At 40.8% G+C, this 13271-nt stretch overlaps 1 protein-coding gene across 1 annotated transcript in view; it reads left to right on the forward strand.

The window, feature by feature from the left end:
* Window positions 1-501: 501 nt before the first annotated feature.
* The window catches only part of stk10 (serine/threonine kinase 10), a 69533-nt gene continuing 56763 nt past the window's right edge, over window positions 502-13271 (forward strand). Inside the window, exon 1 of the mRNA XM_084729836.1 lies at window positions 502-717. Coding sequence (XP_084585962.1) covers window positions 559-717 — 159 coding nt within the window. The 5' untranslated portion in view covers window positions 502-558. The remainder of the gene's footprint in view (window positions 718-13271) is intronic.

A 13271-nucleotide genomic window follows, 5' to 3' on the forward strand; every position in this document is an offset into this window, starting at 1 on the left:
TGATGGTTCCAGCTGTTGGAGCTGTTTGAGGAACCGCCCAGCAACACCGACCCGGACATGAAGTCCTTTTACCTCGTCAGCGCCGCAGTGACGACGGCTTCTTCTTTCAAAGAAACTACATTTCCATGACGGCAGTGGGAGGGTTGTTGAGTAACAAGGTGGGGCGTTTTCGCACAGTTTGAAGCAACAAGTTGCCCGGCAGTCAAGTCACGCAGGCAGACAGGAGGCTTCTCCTCCATCGTGTTCCAGCAGCGGCAGCAGGTGGTCGGTCACCGCGCGTCCGGCAGCACAAACCGCAGCTTATGAATGGGATTATGACCGCAGAGCCTTCAGAGTGGACATGGACGGAGTAGAGTAACTTGTTTGAAGTAGCTCAGATATCTTTTTCTTTTCTCTAAGAAGCGGAACGTGAAGATTGGCAAATTGGTAGAGAAGTGTTTTTTGACGGGTTGCGCGTCTCGGCGTGCGTAATGCTCTCTGTGTAGAGACTTTTTTTTTTTTATATATATATACCTTTTATTTTCCTTTTTTTTAAACTAAGTTGTCGCGTTGTAAATAATGGCACTCGCTAGATTCAGCAAAATCCTCCGTCTGCCCACGATTGAAATAAAAAAGAAAGTCAAGCAGTACGAGCACGTCCACCGGGACATCAATCCAAACGACATATGGGAAATAATCGGCGAGCTGGGCGACGGCGCGTTTGGAAAAGTCTACAAGGTAAGAGTGATTTCCAACACACGAGGCACCTGCAAGTGGACATATCATGGTACTGAGAAACCTGTCTGTAGTTCCTATTCCTCTCAAACTTTATTGATAAGTTTCACACCTGTTGCCAAGTCCCCAATTAAAACTCTGTTTTGGACTTCTTGCACACGAAAACGATTTGAAAGATTCAAATTCACTCTGTTTGCCCATGAAGATGAAGTATTGTCAATTACGAGCGAAAACACAGGCTGTACATCATGACCCTTTTTGAGCAGCAATGAAGTATTATTTTCAGTATTGATTTGTCTGTCCATTCCAAGAGTTATTGATTAATCATTTAGTAAACTGTTTGTAAACAGTTGCTGAAAATGCTCAACACAATTTCCAGGAAGCCAAGGTGACGTCTTCAAATTGATTTTTTTGTCCAACCAACAGTCCAAAACCCCCAAACTCTTCATCTACTGTCATAAATGGCAAATTCTTACATTTAAGAAGCTGGGACCTGCAAATGTGTGGCATTTTTGCTTGAAAAATGAAATTAAACAATTAATCAGTTATCAAAATAGCTGGCAACTAGTTTTCTTTTGCTCCACTATGGATTGATCATTGCAGCTCTGCTTCTGTTTAACCCTTTTAGAGCTGCAGCAATTAGTTTTCAGTTGTTAAATTAATCTCAAACTTTTTATATTCAAAATACTGTCAGAATTCTCTTATTTGAGCTTCTCACTTGTGAATATGGTCGTTTCTGTAGTTGTCTATGATAGTAAGAATATGTTTTTTGGTTCGTGGACCAAACCGGACAGTTGAGGACATCACCTCGGACTTCGAAAAACAGTGATCAACATTTATCACCAATTTTGACATTTTATGGATGAAACAACAAATCGATTAATGTAGAAACAATACAGAAATACAGTAGATGATTAAACTCCTGCCAGTCACCCATGGATGTTTCACCATCCCAAAATTGGATTATTATTATTATGACTAATATTTCAACTATGTGTTTGTCCATGGTAAAACAAGCTCAGGTAGTCACCACAGTGTAGCTTGGGGTACCGTGGAAAATGTTTTGTAACACAACCAGAGGACAAGAGGCTGTAATTATCATTCATTGTGCTCATGTTGGTCAAAGATCGCCTGACAGCAACCGCACACTTCTCTTGTGATTTTCTGCAAACACTTGCACTGCAGCACAGAAGGTGTAGAGAAATGCGAAGCAGCCACAGTGACAGTGAAAGCACTCTTCATTGGTTCTGTCCTCTCCTCTCAGCCCTCAGCAGCAGCAGAAGCAGCACTTTTGGCTCAGAGGAGTTATTTAATCTGGACCTGTTAGCCGGTCAGTCCCCTCTGTGCAGCACGGCACAGGAGCTCAGTGTGTGCACTGCCCAGTGGAGCACAGTGAAAGTCTTTGACACTTTAGGGGCCTCAGTGGAAGAAGTGATGCTTTACTGAACAGAAAATGTAGTCTTTTTTTTTTTTTTTTTAGAGGACTCCACCTTGTTTAGGTATTTTGTTTTTACTGGACAGTTTACATACAGCGGGGCAGTGAACATGAGCGTGAACATATAAAGAAGAACTTTGACAGTTCATCATTCAGCCTTGTTTATGTAGCCTCATGTCTGAGTTAAACATTATGAATCATTATGTAAGTTGTCCTATAATGTGTCTTTTGAACCAAGCCAGCATGTGAAAAGTCCTGGGGATAGTCTTTTTTTTTTTCAACACAGAGAAAATAACACAAGTGAAACAACCAGTATATCATGAAAACAAACACGGCTTTCAGATTCAAGCTGAGAAACTGACTGAACACGATGTGCTTTGAAGAAATATTATGTAAGATTTGGTATCTTTAGTGATGTGGCTGTCAAATACGGACACCCGTAAAGCTTTCATGTAATTTTACAGTGATACTATCACGAGAAACGCGCATCTCCAAGGCTTGCAGCAAAATACAACTGAAATATTGATACATCTATCTGGACAACTTTGCTAACACAACCAAACATGAAGCAAGTGCAACAAAACGAGACTTAGCAAGCCAGTTAATATTACTGACAAGTCCAACAGTTACAGGTCCAGTCTGTCTTGCGACCTTTTATTTTTGTGAAGCTCTCGCCAAAGACTAAAAGCCATTCTGGCGGCCTTTTGCTCCGTTGCTCTCTTACATCGTTCGCTTGCCTGGGTCTGGTTTCGGTGCCCCTGGCCTGAAGGCCTTCTCTTCCCGGCAATCTAAAGCTCCTTTGCTCGAGGTGTAAACACAAACACTCCCTCAGTGCTCTGATGAGCTCCCCGTCTGGCTAACTAGCTAAAGGCAGCTACGTTACAGTAAGCAGCAGTTAGTGGTTACTTTGAAGGTAGGATTTGTCATTTGCTACACTTCTGGTGGTTTGTGGGTGCAGATTGGGAGGGATTATTATTATTAAGTCTGTGTATAAATCAATGCATTTTTTTTTTGTCACACATTAGAAAACTTCATAAATTTTGGGGAGCTGAGGCAGAGCAGCCGGAGGACGTCAAAGGGAAAACCATGAAGCATTTTCCCTCTGAAATATGATGCAGTTTTATCAAAATCAGTGGCATAGGATTTGTTTGTGGCCTGTCCACCAACATAGTGTGAGAACAGGTGTATAGAGCACAGAATGGGAATTACAAGTTAGTGTACCATCAAAGTGACTTTGAAACTGTTTTTAAGGAAGAATAGTCACATAATGTTGCTTTGAGTTTGAATAAGTCTTAGTATAGAGTTAGTATACCCTGAAAATGTAGCTCCAAAATAGTTCAAATTAAAGCCAAACTTAAAGGCACAGATGATTTCTGGCTAAATGGAGTGTGGAACAAGATTCCACTTGAGCATTTGGCAAGCTTTCTGAGATGTTATGTGTCCCCCTACTCTGTCTTTCCAATACAAATGTCAAGCCTTCTTTGGCTTCTGTTTCCTCTCCTTGAGTGTGTTGGAGTGTGTTGCTCCACACCTGCATCTGTGTGATGGAGACGAGTGAGAGGAGGGGGAGGCAGAGTGGGAGCAGATGACGCCCAGGAGAGGAAATCGTGGGACTTCATCAGGGGACAGCTTCCTTCTCAAAGCTCCTGAACCTCGGAGTAATCAGCTCGTCCGTGGGAGGGAAAGGCCTCAAGTGGTGGATCACACATGTTTTCCGTTCTTAAAGTGTTTGATAGAGCAGGCGTGAGGGGGAGGAGACCCCATATCTCAGTCACAAGTGAAATCAGCTGCTTATCACACTGTTTCGGGCGGGAGTCGTGTATAAAAAGCTGATTCTGGATCCGTGACAGGCAGCAGAAGAGCAGTACTGACTGTCTCGTCATATCAAGATTAATTCTTGTCATCTGCACGTGGCGAGGACCCCTGCTCGGGCAGCTCCTTTTGTTTCCAACATCTGTCTTTGAGATTTAGCACAGACCTCTTTAATTGCACAGTGTTGGTGGAGAGTACAGAGTGCTCCTGTCAAACTGACTCTCTAAAGGTTAATGTCACCGTTGGGAGAATAACATCTCACTTTGTTCCTTAAGGGGACTGCTGAGGACAAATCAAGCTTGTGTGTGTGTTTATATCGCAGGAACAGTGTGAACGAAGGACCTCATAAAACGCAATATAATCCCTCAGTTGTCAAATACATCTTGCCCTGTAGGTGCAACTGTACTTTTCTATTGTTGATAGTCCACTGCAGACAAGGGATCCAGTATCAGTATTATCGAGTGTAGTTTTCATGCCTCTGGGTCGGTTACAGTTGGCTAGAGGCATTATGTTTTCAAGATTTCCGTTTGTCGGTCCATTCTTGTCAACACGATTTGTCAAGAATGCCTGGAGGGAGGTGAGGTCAAAAATTCACTGTAATCTTGTGTCTTTCCCATTAACAAGGTGCTTGATTTTTTTTTTTTTTTTTTTTTCAAATTTGGTAGAACGTCCACTTGGACTCATGGATGAACTAATTAGAATTTGGTGGTCAAAGGTCACTGTGACCTCACAAAACACGTTTTTGGCCATAACTCAAGAATTCATACTCCAACTATGACAAAATTTCCTGCAAATATTTAATAGAAGAAGAGAGCCAAAGGTCAACTTCACCATGATGTCATAATGATCTGCAAAAACACTTGAAGTTCTCCATCAATCCTCTGTAAATGTAGTCTCTAACTGAAGACTGCATGTTTCACGCTGAAATTATTTACTGGAATCATACATGTCGATATAGTTCTAACTTCCATTTTGCCAAAAAAAAAATTACTTAATACTTTTCAGTATATTCCTTTGAGTCTTCATTACATATACGAGTCCGGACAGACATGGATGTGAACTGCAGTTTAACTGATTGGCGGAGACGAACAGCTGAGAGGTGATAATTTTAGTTCTTACCTTTTTCTGATCTTTGCCCCCTTTTTTTGTAAAATGTTTCATAGTTGTACCTCTTCAGATCTTTTATAAATTATTCACATGAATGTGAAACTGCTCTTTGGTTAAACTGCTGTTGCTGTTTTTTAAGTGTCACTGGGCTACAACAGTTAAGAAGACGTTTATGTTATTTATTTGTATGACAGACAAAAAAAAAAAAAATCATTCATAGTGATTTTTTAAAAATTAATTATTTGAGTATAATATAGTATAAGTATATTAAGTATAAAAAATTAGGTGCAGACTTAATAAATAGAAAAGAACCCTGCTACAGATGTTTTTAACTAAACACCTTAGCACATAAGTTCACAAAATAAACAAACCAAATGCATAGTGTTTGTTTTGAAATGCAAGTTCATGTGAGAGCCACACAGAAGGAAACACACATGCACAAACAAGCTGGTGTTGACATTCTCAAGTTTTCTGTGTCACAGGATTACTGTGTCACTGTCCACTGTCAGTGTGGCAGTGTTGTACAGTAGTCAGACAGTAACACACAATAAGTGGTTTTAATAATGCATTGTTTGCAGATCAGTTCAGCCCAGGATTTAAATTTGAGGAAATTTTAATAGTGTTCCTCTTGAACTCACTTTGATACATATGTTCAGAACTCAAGGAGCCAAAAATGGTCTAACAGCTTTTTAGTTTATGCAAGAGCCTGCTGGAGTTTGATTTCAAGTGAATTGATCACATAATCAGCCTTTCGTTGTTGTTGTTGCTGAAGTGCAATCGGTACTTTAAAGACTTAAATCACAGTTTAATTTAAGCACTGGATGCCTTTGTGGTGCATGCTGTAAGTCCTTGACTCGCTGCTCAAGTGTTGCACCATGTTTTGCAGACCCCCAAATAACTTAAAAACCACATTACTGTGGTGGATCTTCAAAATCACCCCAGACATTTCTGTCTCCGTCTACGGTCGTCAGTCTCACTATAACCATTCTCATATTTCTCTCTCATATTTGTGTGACAGGAGAATGTCTCACTTCCTGTCCACACAGTGTGTCATAGGATGTTTTCTTTGTTCTGTGCGTGTCTGTCTATGCATGCTTGCACTTGTTGGAGAGAGAGAGTGTGCGCACATGTGTGTGAAGGTGTGCGGCTGTAAGTGAAGCATGAAACAGAGGAGTTGTGTGGTTCCCCTCACTAATTAATGGGCCACGTGCCGCTGAGCACATTGCCCTGCTGCCGCTGGTGAAATGTTTCCATGGACACGCGCTGGCTGTGAGGTTACGCTCTGTCAAATTCCCATTGAAAACAGTGCATCTTATCCCCATTGGTCTATATTGTTAAAGACAGTGTGCAAAACCTGGACTTAAATAGCGGTAGAGGAGTTGTTTGTGTAGTTAGGCACATACTGTAAAAGTATTGCTGGACTCTTGATGGAGTTGAGTTTACATAGAATTTCAGTTGATGTTATATACATTCTGAGAATGGAAGAACACTTAAATATGTACATTTTCATTTGGTTTTGGAGTTACTGGAGTCAAACAAGAGACAAGTTTGCAAGTGAAAACACAACTTTGATATCATGTTCTAAAAGGACAAGACAGCAGGTTAGAAGAGATGGAAAAAGTACACACATTCTTTACTGATAGAATGCATTAGATAGCGCATTTACCTGTGTAAAAGGTCTCTACTAAAAGTAGAGGTACTGATTCAATTCCATTTACTCAAAAGTGAAAAAGTATGTGCTCTTAACATCAAAGTAAAAAGTAGCTGGTAGAAATGCCTTGTTTCTGTAAGAAGCTAACTGAACCTCACCTCTTCTGTGTGTAGTCTCTGCTTCATCTTGTTATGTCTGTCGTGCACGATGTGCACTGGTCGGCTAAAAGTTTAAATTTCACGCAAATGCATTGAAACTAAGGTAACCCAGAAGTAAGAAGTAGAAAGTACAGATATTTGTTTGAAAATGTTGGGTGTGAAAGTAAAGTATAGACCCCAGAAACTGACTTAAGTGCAATATTTAAGTAACAAAGTATTTGTACTTTGTCACTATCCTTGGCAGGTTAGAACATCAGGACTCTGTGCAGTGATGAGCGTAGACCATAGTCAGTTTCTCTTTTAACAGCATTATCTGTTGTCACTTTTCATTCAGGACTGTTTGGTATCATCATAATGGGTCTGACCGTCTTTCAACCAAGGCCAGGACCATTTTAGAACCAATATTTTAGTTTCTCAAAATGGATTTATGCACATTAGGTTTGATTGGTCATTTCAGAACAGGTCCAGTATGAAGATATTTACTGGCAGGCCAGATGTTGTAGGACAACTGGATTCCTTCTATGGCACATAATAGGAAAAGGGTCGCGCTGGTGTCACTTTGCACTGACAGATGGTAGAACGCGAGTGAAAGGCTTATGGAAAAATCACTTCAAACATGATTATCCTCTTCTAAGTGAAAGAGAAACACGCTGTGTGTCATCAGTTAGGGGGAGGGAGCTCAGGTCGCAACATCCTCTTTGCAAAGGAAAGCCACAAGGGTTATGTGAAATGCTCTCGTCTCAGTTTAGAATATGGCAATGCCACAGAGACGTATGTGGAAGTGCCTTCGCTGAGATGATTGTTGGTGCTGCTGAGACTCTGGGTCTAATCTCAAGGACCAGCTGGGCCCAGAGGGACTGATAGGAGACCTCCAGGGTGGGCGTGGTCTCAGCGTGCTGGCTGGGAGTCCCCTTCATGCATGTGATGACGCTGTTGCTGGCACTTACGGCACTTCTGTGTTCTTACATGCACGTACTGCTGGTTGTTACAGGCCTGTGGCAAGCTGGAGGCCGGGGACTTTCATGAGAATATATGATCCTGTGCCTCGTTGCATAAACCACCTCAAGTTTCATGCTTAAGTTTGTTCCTTAAAGCAACTACAAGGAGCTTTCATGTTTTGTTGGTTTTAGAGACCCCTGTGGACAAAAGAGGTAGTGTTTTCACAGTAATCACCTCAAAAATATCTAATTAAAGCTCCTCCTGCTTCTGTTTATCTGGCTTATGTACTGTGCACTACTAATGTGACTTTTGTTTAAAAAAAATGGCTAGTTGCATCAGATTTTTCCAGGAGAATCGTATCTGGTGGCAAGCATTAAGAACAACTGTGCAGAAATCTTCTTGTGGATTGTCTCGTTTGCTTATGTAGGTCATAGAGAAGCATCATCATTAAATTGAGACAGTTTCGAAACCAGTTAAAAACTCCTTGTAGTAGCTACTAGCAAAACATTTCCCTATGCAGAGGAGTTCACTTAAGTAGGGTTACAACCTTAGAGGCTTTATGCAACACTCTACACTAAATGTTTAGGTTACATGTGCACTTCAGTTACCATGATTATGCTTCACTCAGCATTTTTGTTTATCAGTCAGCATTATTGTCAGTTGTTAGCTAGCTTAGCTAACAAAGATTATAGAGAGCAAAAGCTAATAATCCAAAATAAATTTAACTAAGCAGCCGTAACAGATACACAACAGCAGGATATGTCACTAGCTAACTGACAAAATTAACACGAGAAATCTGCTCTGAAATGAACTGTAGATGAATTAATGAAGAAAGACAGCAAGAAAGGAGACAAACCCACATCAACAAAAACTGGTGAGTTTCAGTAGAAGGTAATGTTGATATATGAGACAGAGTTGTGTTAACATTTGGCTAGTTAATTACCAAGTTGTTAGTGCTAAGGTCAAATCTATTCTCTCTAAACAAGGTGCACATTGCTCATAGCATCCAGTGGGGTTTCCCTGTTTTGAAAAATGTGTCTTTGTATCTCCTCCTCCTCTTCAGTCACCATAATTCAGCCATTATCTTATGTTCCACAGACTATTTAATTTTTAAGGGACTTTTCTGATGAAAATGGTTGCTAAGGCCCTCCTAGCAACACAAAAGGACAAACACTTAGCGATTAAAGGGTTTTCCCTTACAGCCTCCCAACGAAATTCTAATGGCAGTTTCATGCAACTGATCTTTTCCTTAGGCTAAGGTTTCCCTTTAATTTTCATCTAAGTGGATTTATGAAACCATGCACTGACTTCTAGTCTCATCGAGCCACAGTCCAGTCTCAGAAAAACAGCACAGCACACTTACAGTCGCCAAATAGCTCTGCTTGCTTGGATATGTGTTATTTTGCTTGTCTTGATCTTTTTGTTTCACTTTCTTTCCTTGGGTCCCCTCTGCTTTTGAATTTAACATGAAAGCAAATTACAGCAGTTCATTTCGCATGAAGTTATTTCAGATCAGTTCTAGGTAAGGTTCCACTAAATCTGGCATCTTGCAATACCTGTCTGAGCTTGGTTTTAGGAGCGCGCTCTTTCCTTGAGTGTGTCAACCCTCCAGTCCGTTCTTACTTGTATTGTTTGTTGCAAAGCCTCAGTCAGGAAGTGAAGCTCGTCTGTCGTGAGATTCATGCTTTTGAAATATCGTCCAAGGCCGTGAATGAGTATGAATGATTGAAGAGAGCGGCGTAAGCGTGGGTTATTTTCTTTCAAGGCTCTCTGTGGCATATCATGATTTCCTGCCTCACTGACCTGCTTTGTGCTCGTCGTGACTTTGTTCACGTCAAGGTTTTGAATGTGGAATGTTTTGCAATGTTGATCAAAACTTTCACATCCTGGAAAAACAACTCATTGCTCCATGTCGGGGTGTTCAGTCTGAACCGCATACCGCCTGAAAGCATGAATGTATGCACAGGGCATGAAGCACATAACAGTCAGTAGGTGTGTAAGAGAGGAAGAACCTTCCTGCAGAGTATAAAATATGTCAAACACAAGTTTGAGCTCTTCTTCTTTCAGAGCAGGACCATCACTAACCCCCAACCTTAAAGAGGCAAAGTAATGCATGTAAGGTTTTTCAGTCTTGAAACAGGATTTTAGTAAGTTGCACCTGGATGATAAGTTTTAAGAAAACCAAGATCATTTCCTGTCTTAAAACATCTGAACTCAGTTTGGTTGCACTTACAAGTACAACCCTAACCATCAAAAAAAGACCACAGATCAGGCCTGTCTTTTACTAATAATAGTGAATGCACAGTAAAAACAGGTTTAAGCCCCAGTTTCGTATTCTGGTTGCTTTTTTCTCTATAATCTCTAATGGTTTTGTCACTCACTCAGGAATAAACCCCATGTTACCATAAAAATATTATCACATCAATGTTTAACCATTGGCCCACACGCATGAAGGCATAGTTTACTGACATTTTTGTGGAGGTTTGAATAGGAAACTTTTTTTTAAACTTTAGAATAGTACTTTTTTATTATTAATTAAGCATAAACACATAAGTAGGTTCACCTGTTGTTGTTGTTGTTGTAATCCTAATTTTTTTTCCCCCTTCTGTTGAATGAGTAAATTTAAAATGATAAATTTAGTGAGCGTGGCAAAAATGGGATTTTGAAATGGATTTACTTTAAAAGTCGCTTTTCTGGAACATAATAAAACAGGACAAAAACAAACTTGTTTGATATTCTTTGCTCTAAATCACATCTGTCACCTACATGAAGCTGTTCATCATACTTCACTCGTGCGCCATGATGATCGGAGGTCATCACTTCCACAGGCGTCTGCTGTCAGAGGTGAGCTTTTTATTAGCTGCTGTCATTACGTGGAGCTGAGACACATTCCTGGTCACAGACTCATGGAGAGAGCCTTCAGAGGAGGTGGAGGTTTACAGGTTTATGATGGGGCAAAGGTCTAATATACACACATTCCCCTGGAGGGAGTTGTGTGTGTGTGTGTGTGTGTGTGTGTGTGTGTGTGTGTGTGTGTGTGTGTGTGTGTGTGTGTGTGTGTGTGTGTGTGTGTGTGTGTGTGTGTGTGTGTGTGTGTGTGTGTGTGTGTGTGTGTGTGTGTGTGTGTGTTTTGTTGAGACTGTAACACAGAACACAAGCTGAAAATACACGTCAGCATGTGGTATGTTCATTCAACCTGGAGGTGACTGACCCCGGGGAAAGTTACAGGAGGGCATCTGGTCCACTGACACTATGATTTATTGTTCCTCATTCTTTTCAGCCTGCAGTCTAAATGGACTAATACTCATTAAATGTGTCATAAAAGTAAAAAAAATAAGCTGATGGCAAAAGTAATTATTTCCAGGTTATATTTAGGCTTTATGTTTCAACTTGCTGCAGGCTTCTTTTCCCTTTTGAGTGTGATCCAGCACGGTGCTTTCAAGCCAACACACCCACAGAAATCATTAATACCTTACTGAACACAGACACAGTAATAAACATTATTATTCCCTTGTGATTTCACTTTGAAAAGACTGTCTGAATACTAAATGATTCACAAGGCTGGGAGCGTGTGCTTTTGTGCGTGCGTGTTTACCTAGTCTGCCAGAATATACAGTACAGTGTGTTTGTATACCAACACATGGGTCGGTAACATCTGCTTTTCTAAAGCTTTCCTCGAGCAGCGGCAATCGGCGTGTTTCTCGGTCACGGATGGCGTCCTTCAGACAGACTGTTAGTGAAAACAGATGGATAAATACATGGGACAGATGGGGAGAGATATAAAAACAGAGATGACAGACAAATTCGGTGAGGGAGACAAAAGATGAACAGTGTGGCACACAATGAATGATGAGGGTAGAGAGGTGTGCAGTACATATGCTACAGTAAGAGGATTTAAAACCGGAAATAACAGGATGTATGCTGTTAAAGTTGGCTTAAACAGGGAGATAGATGAATACAAATGATGGATGATTGATTTATCATAAAATAGAGAAAACGGGTACAAAAATATAGGTGAAGGCACAAATGTCTCCTTTTGTTTCGTCAACCTTTTCATCCAAAGTGCAGTCAGACAGGGTTGGTCAGGGCTGTGACGGTATGGATTCTTTCTTACCGCAGTGAAAAAGCAACATATCCCCATGGGATGGAGGTTTACCGCGACTGCCCAAATAATTATGTTTTATTGGACTTTGTTGAGGGATACTGTTTTAAGCAAAGGACAGTGTGTAATGTGTGTGCAGCGATGGAGAAGCACACTTAAACAGTAAGCCATCAATCTGGCAGTAAATGTACAGTACAGGTTATTATATATCGGTCAAGAAACACTGCAGTTTCTCAAGATCTAGAAAAGTCTCGTCTGATTTTTTTTTCCAAACTGCTGGAAAAATGAAGAGAGTTGGCCCTGAAGTAAGCTGAGCAGGAGAGGCTAGCATTAAGCTAATGCTAATGTTAGCATTGTACTTTTACAATGTTGGCTCTAGTGTGATTGTATTGAACCAAAGTGTCTTTTTGGAGACTTTGTAAAATAAATCCACAATGATCAATACTACACCAAATGTCCAAATGAGGTTAATTATCAATTTTTCTTTGTTGAAAACTTTTGTTGTTGTTAGCCTCCGACTGGCAATCCCATGATACCTTAGGCTGTGTATTAACCAATCGAAGACTGTGTTCCTGACTTGTGTGTGTAGCTCTGATCTCACACGCATTGCAAAATGAAATGACAAAAGATTGACCCTTCAAAATAAAATTTGCAGTGATGATGGTGATGAGCCCAGCCCTGGTTTGGTCGCAATAAATTATTAATTCACCTCATTAGACATGTCGCTTAGTAGCAACTCTTATTCCTTCAGAGGCAGACCATTAAATTGGCTAGATAAAAATGACAAAAATTGCCTCCCAGAAAACAACGGTCCATGCCCATTGCTTATAGTCCATATAGTCGCTCAATTACACTTCAAGATAAAAGAAAATATTTTGGCATTTAGGTGGAGGTCAAATCACAAATGTACTCCTGCAGAGGCTTCAAACTTACAGTGGCCCCTGCAACATTTTAGTTTTTTGGGGAAATTAGTTCAAGCCTATACGGGTGCGAGTGTGTGTGTGTTTTGCTGCCAGGTTGGGTCCTCTTGGTAATCCTTTTGCACTTAACCTACATGAAAGCCAAGTCACTGATGAATAGGAATACGGCCGGGCAGAGATCTAGTGAGAAGAGCTGCGAGATGGAGCAGAAACAAGTTCTTCTGATCTCCATGGTAACCGGACCCAAACAAAGCCCAGGACTGTTGTTGCTCCGGAGGAGAGTTTGAGAGGGTAAAGAGTCAGTCGGTTAGAGGCAGTGAAGCGTTGTTTTCTCCTGGGATGGTTACAGCAAGTGCACCATGTAGTTAACTGTATTCCCACTGCTCCAGTCCTGTGGTTGTGAACTGTTATGTAACAATTTACAGTGTTTTCT

The sequence above is a fragment of the Lutjanus erythropterus genome, chromosome 11 (genome assembly GCF_056507025.1).
Source record: "Lutjanus erythropterus isolate fLutEry1 chromosome 11, fLutEry1.hap2, whole genome shotgun sequence".
Lineage (NCBI taxonomy): Eukaryota > Metazoa > Chordata > Actinopteri > Lutjaniformes > Lutjanidae > Lutjanus > Lutjanus erythropterus.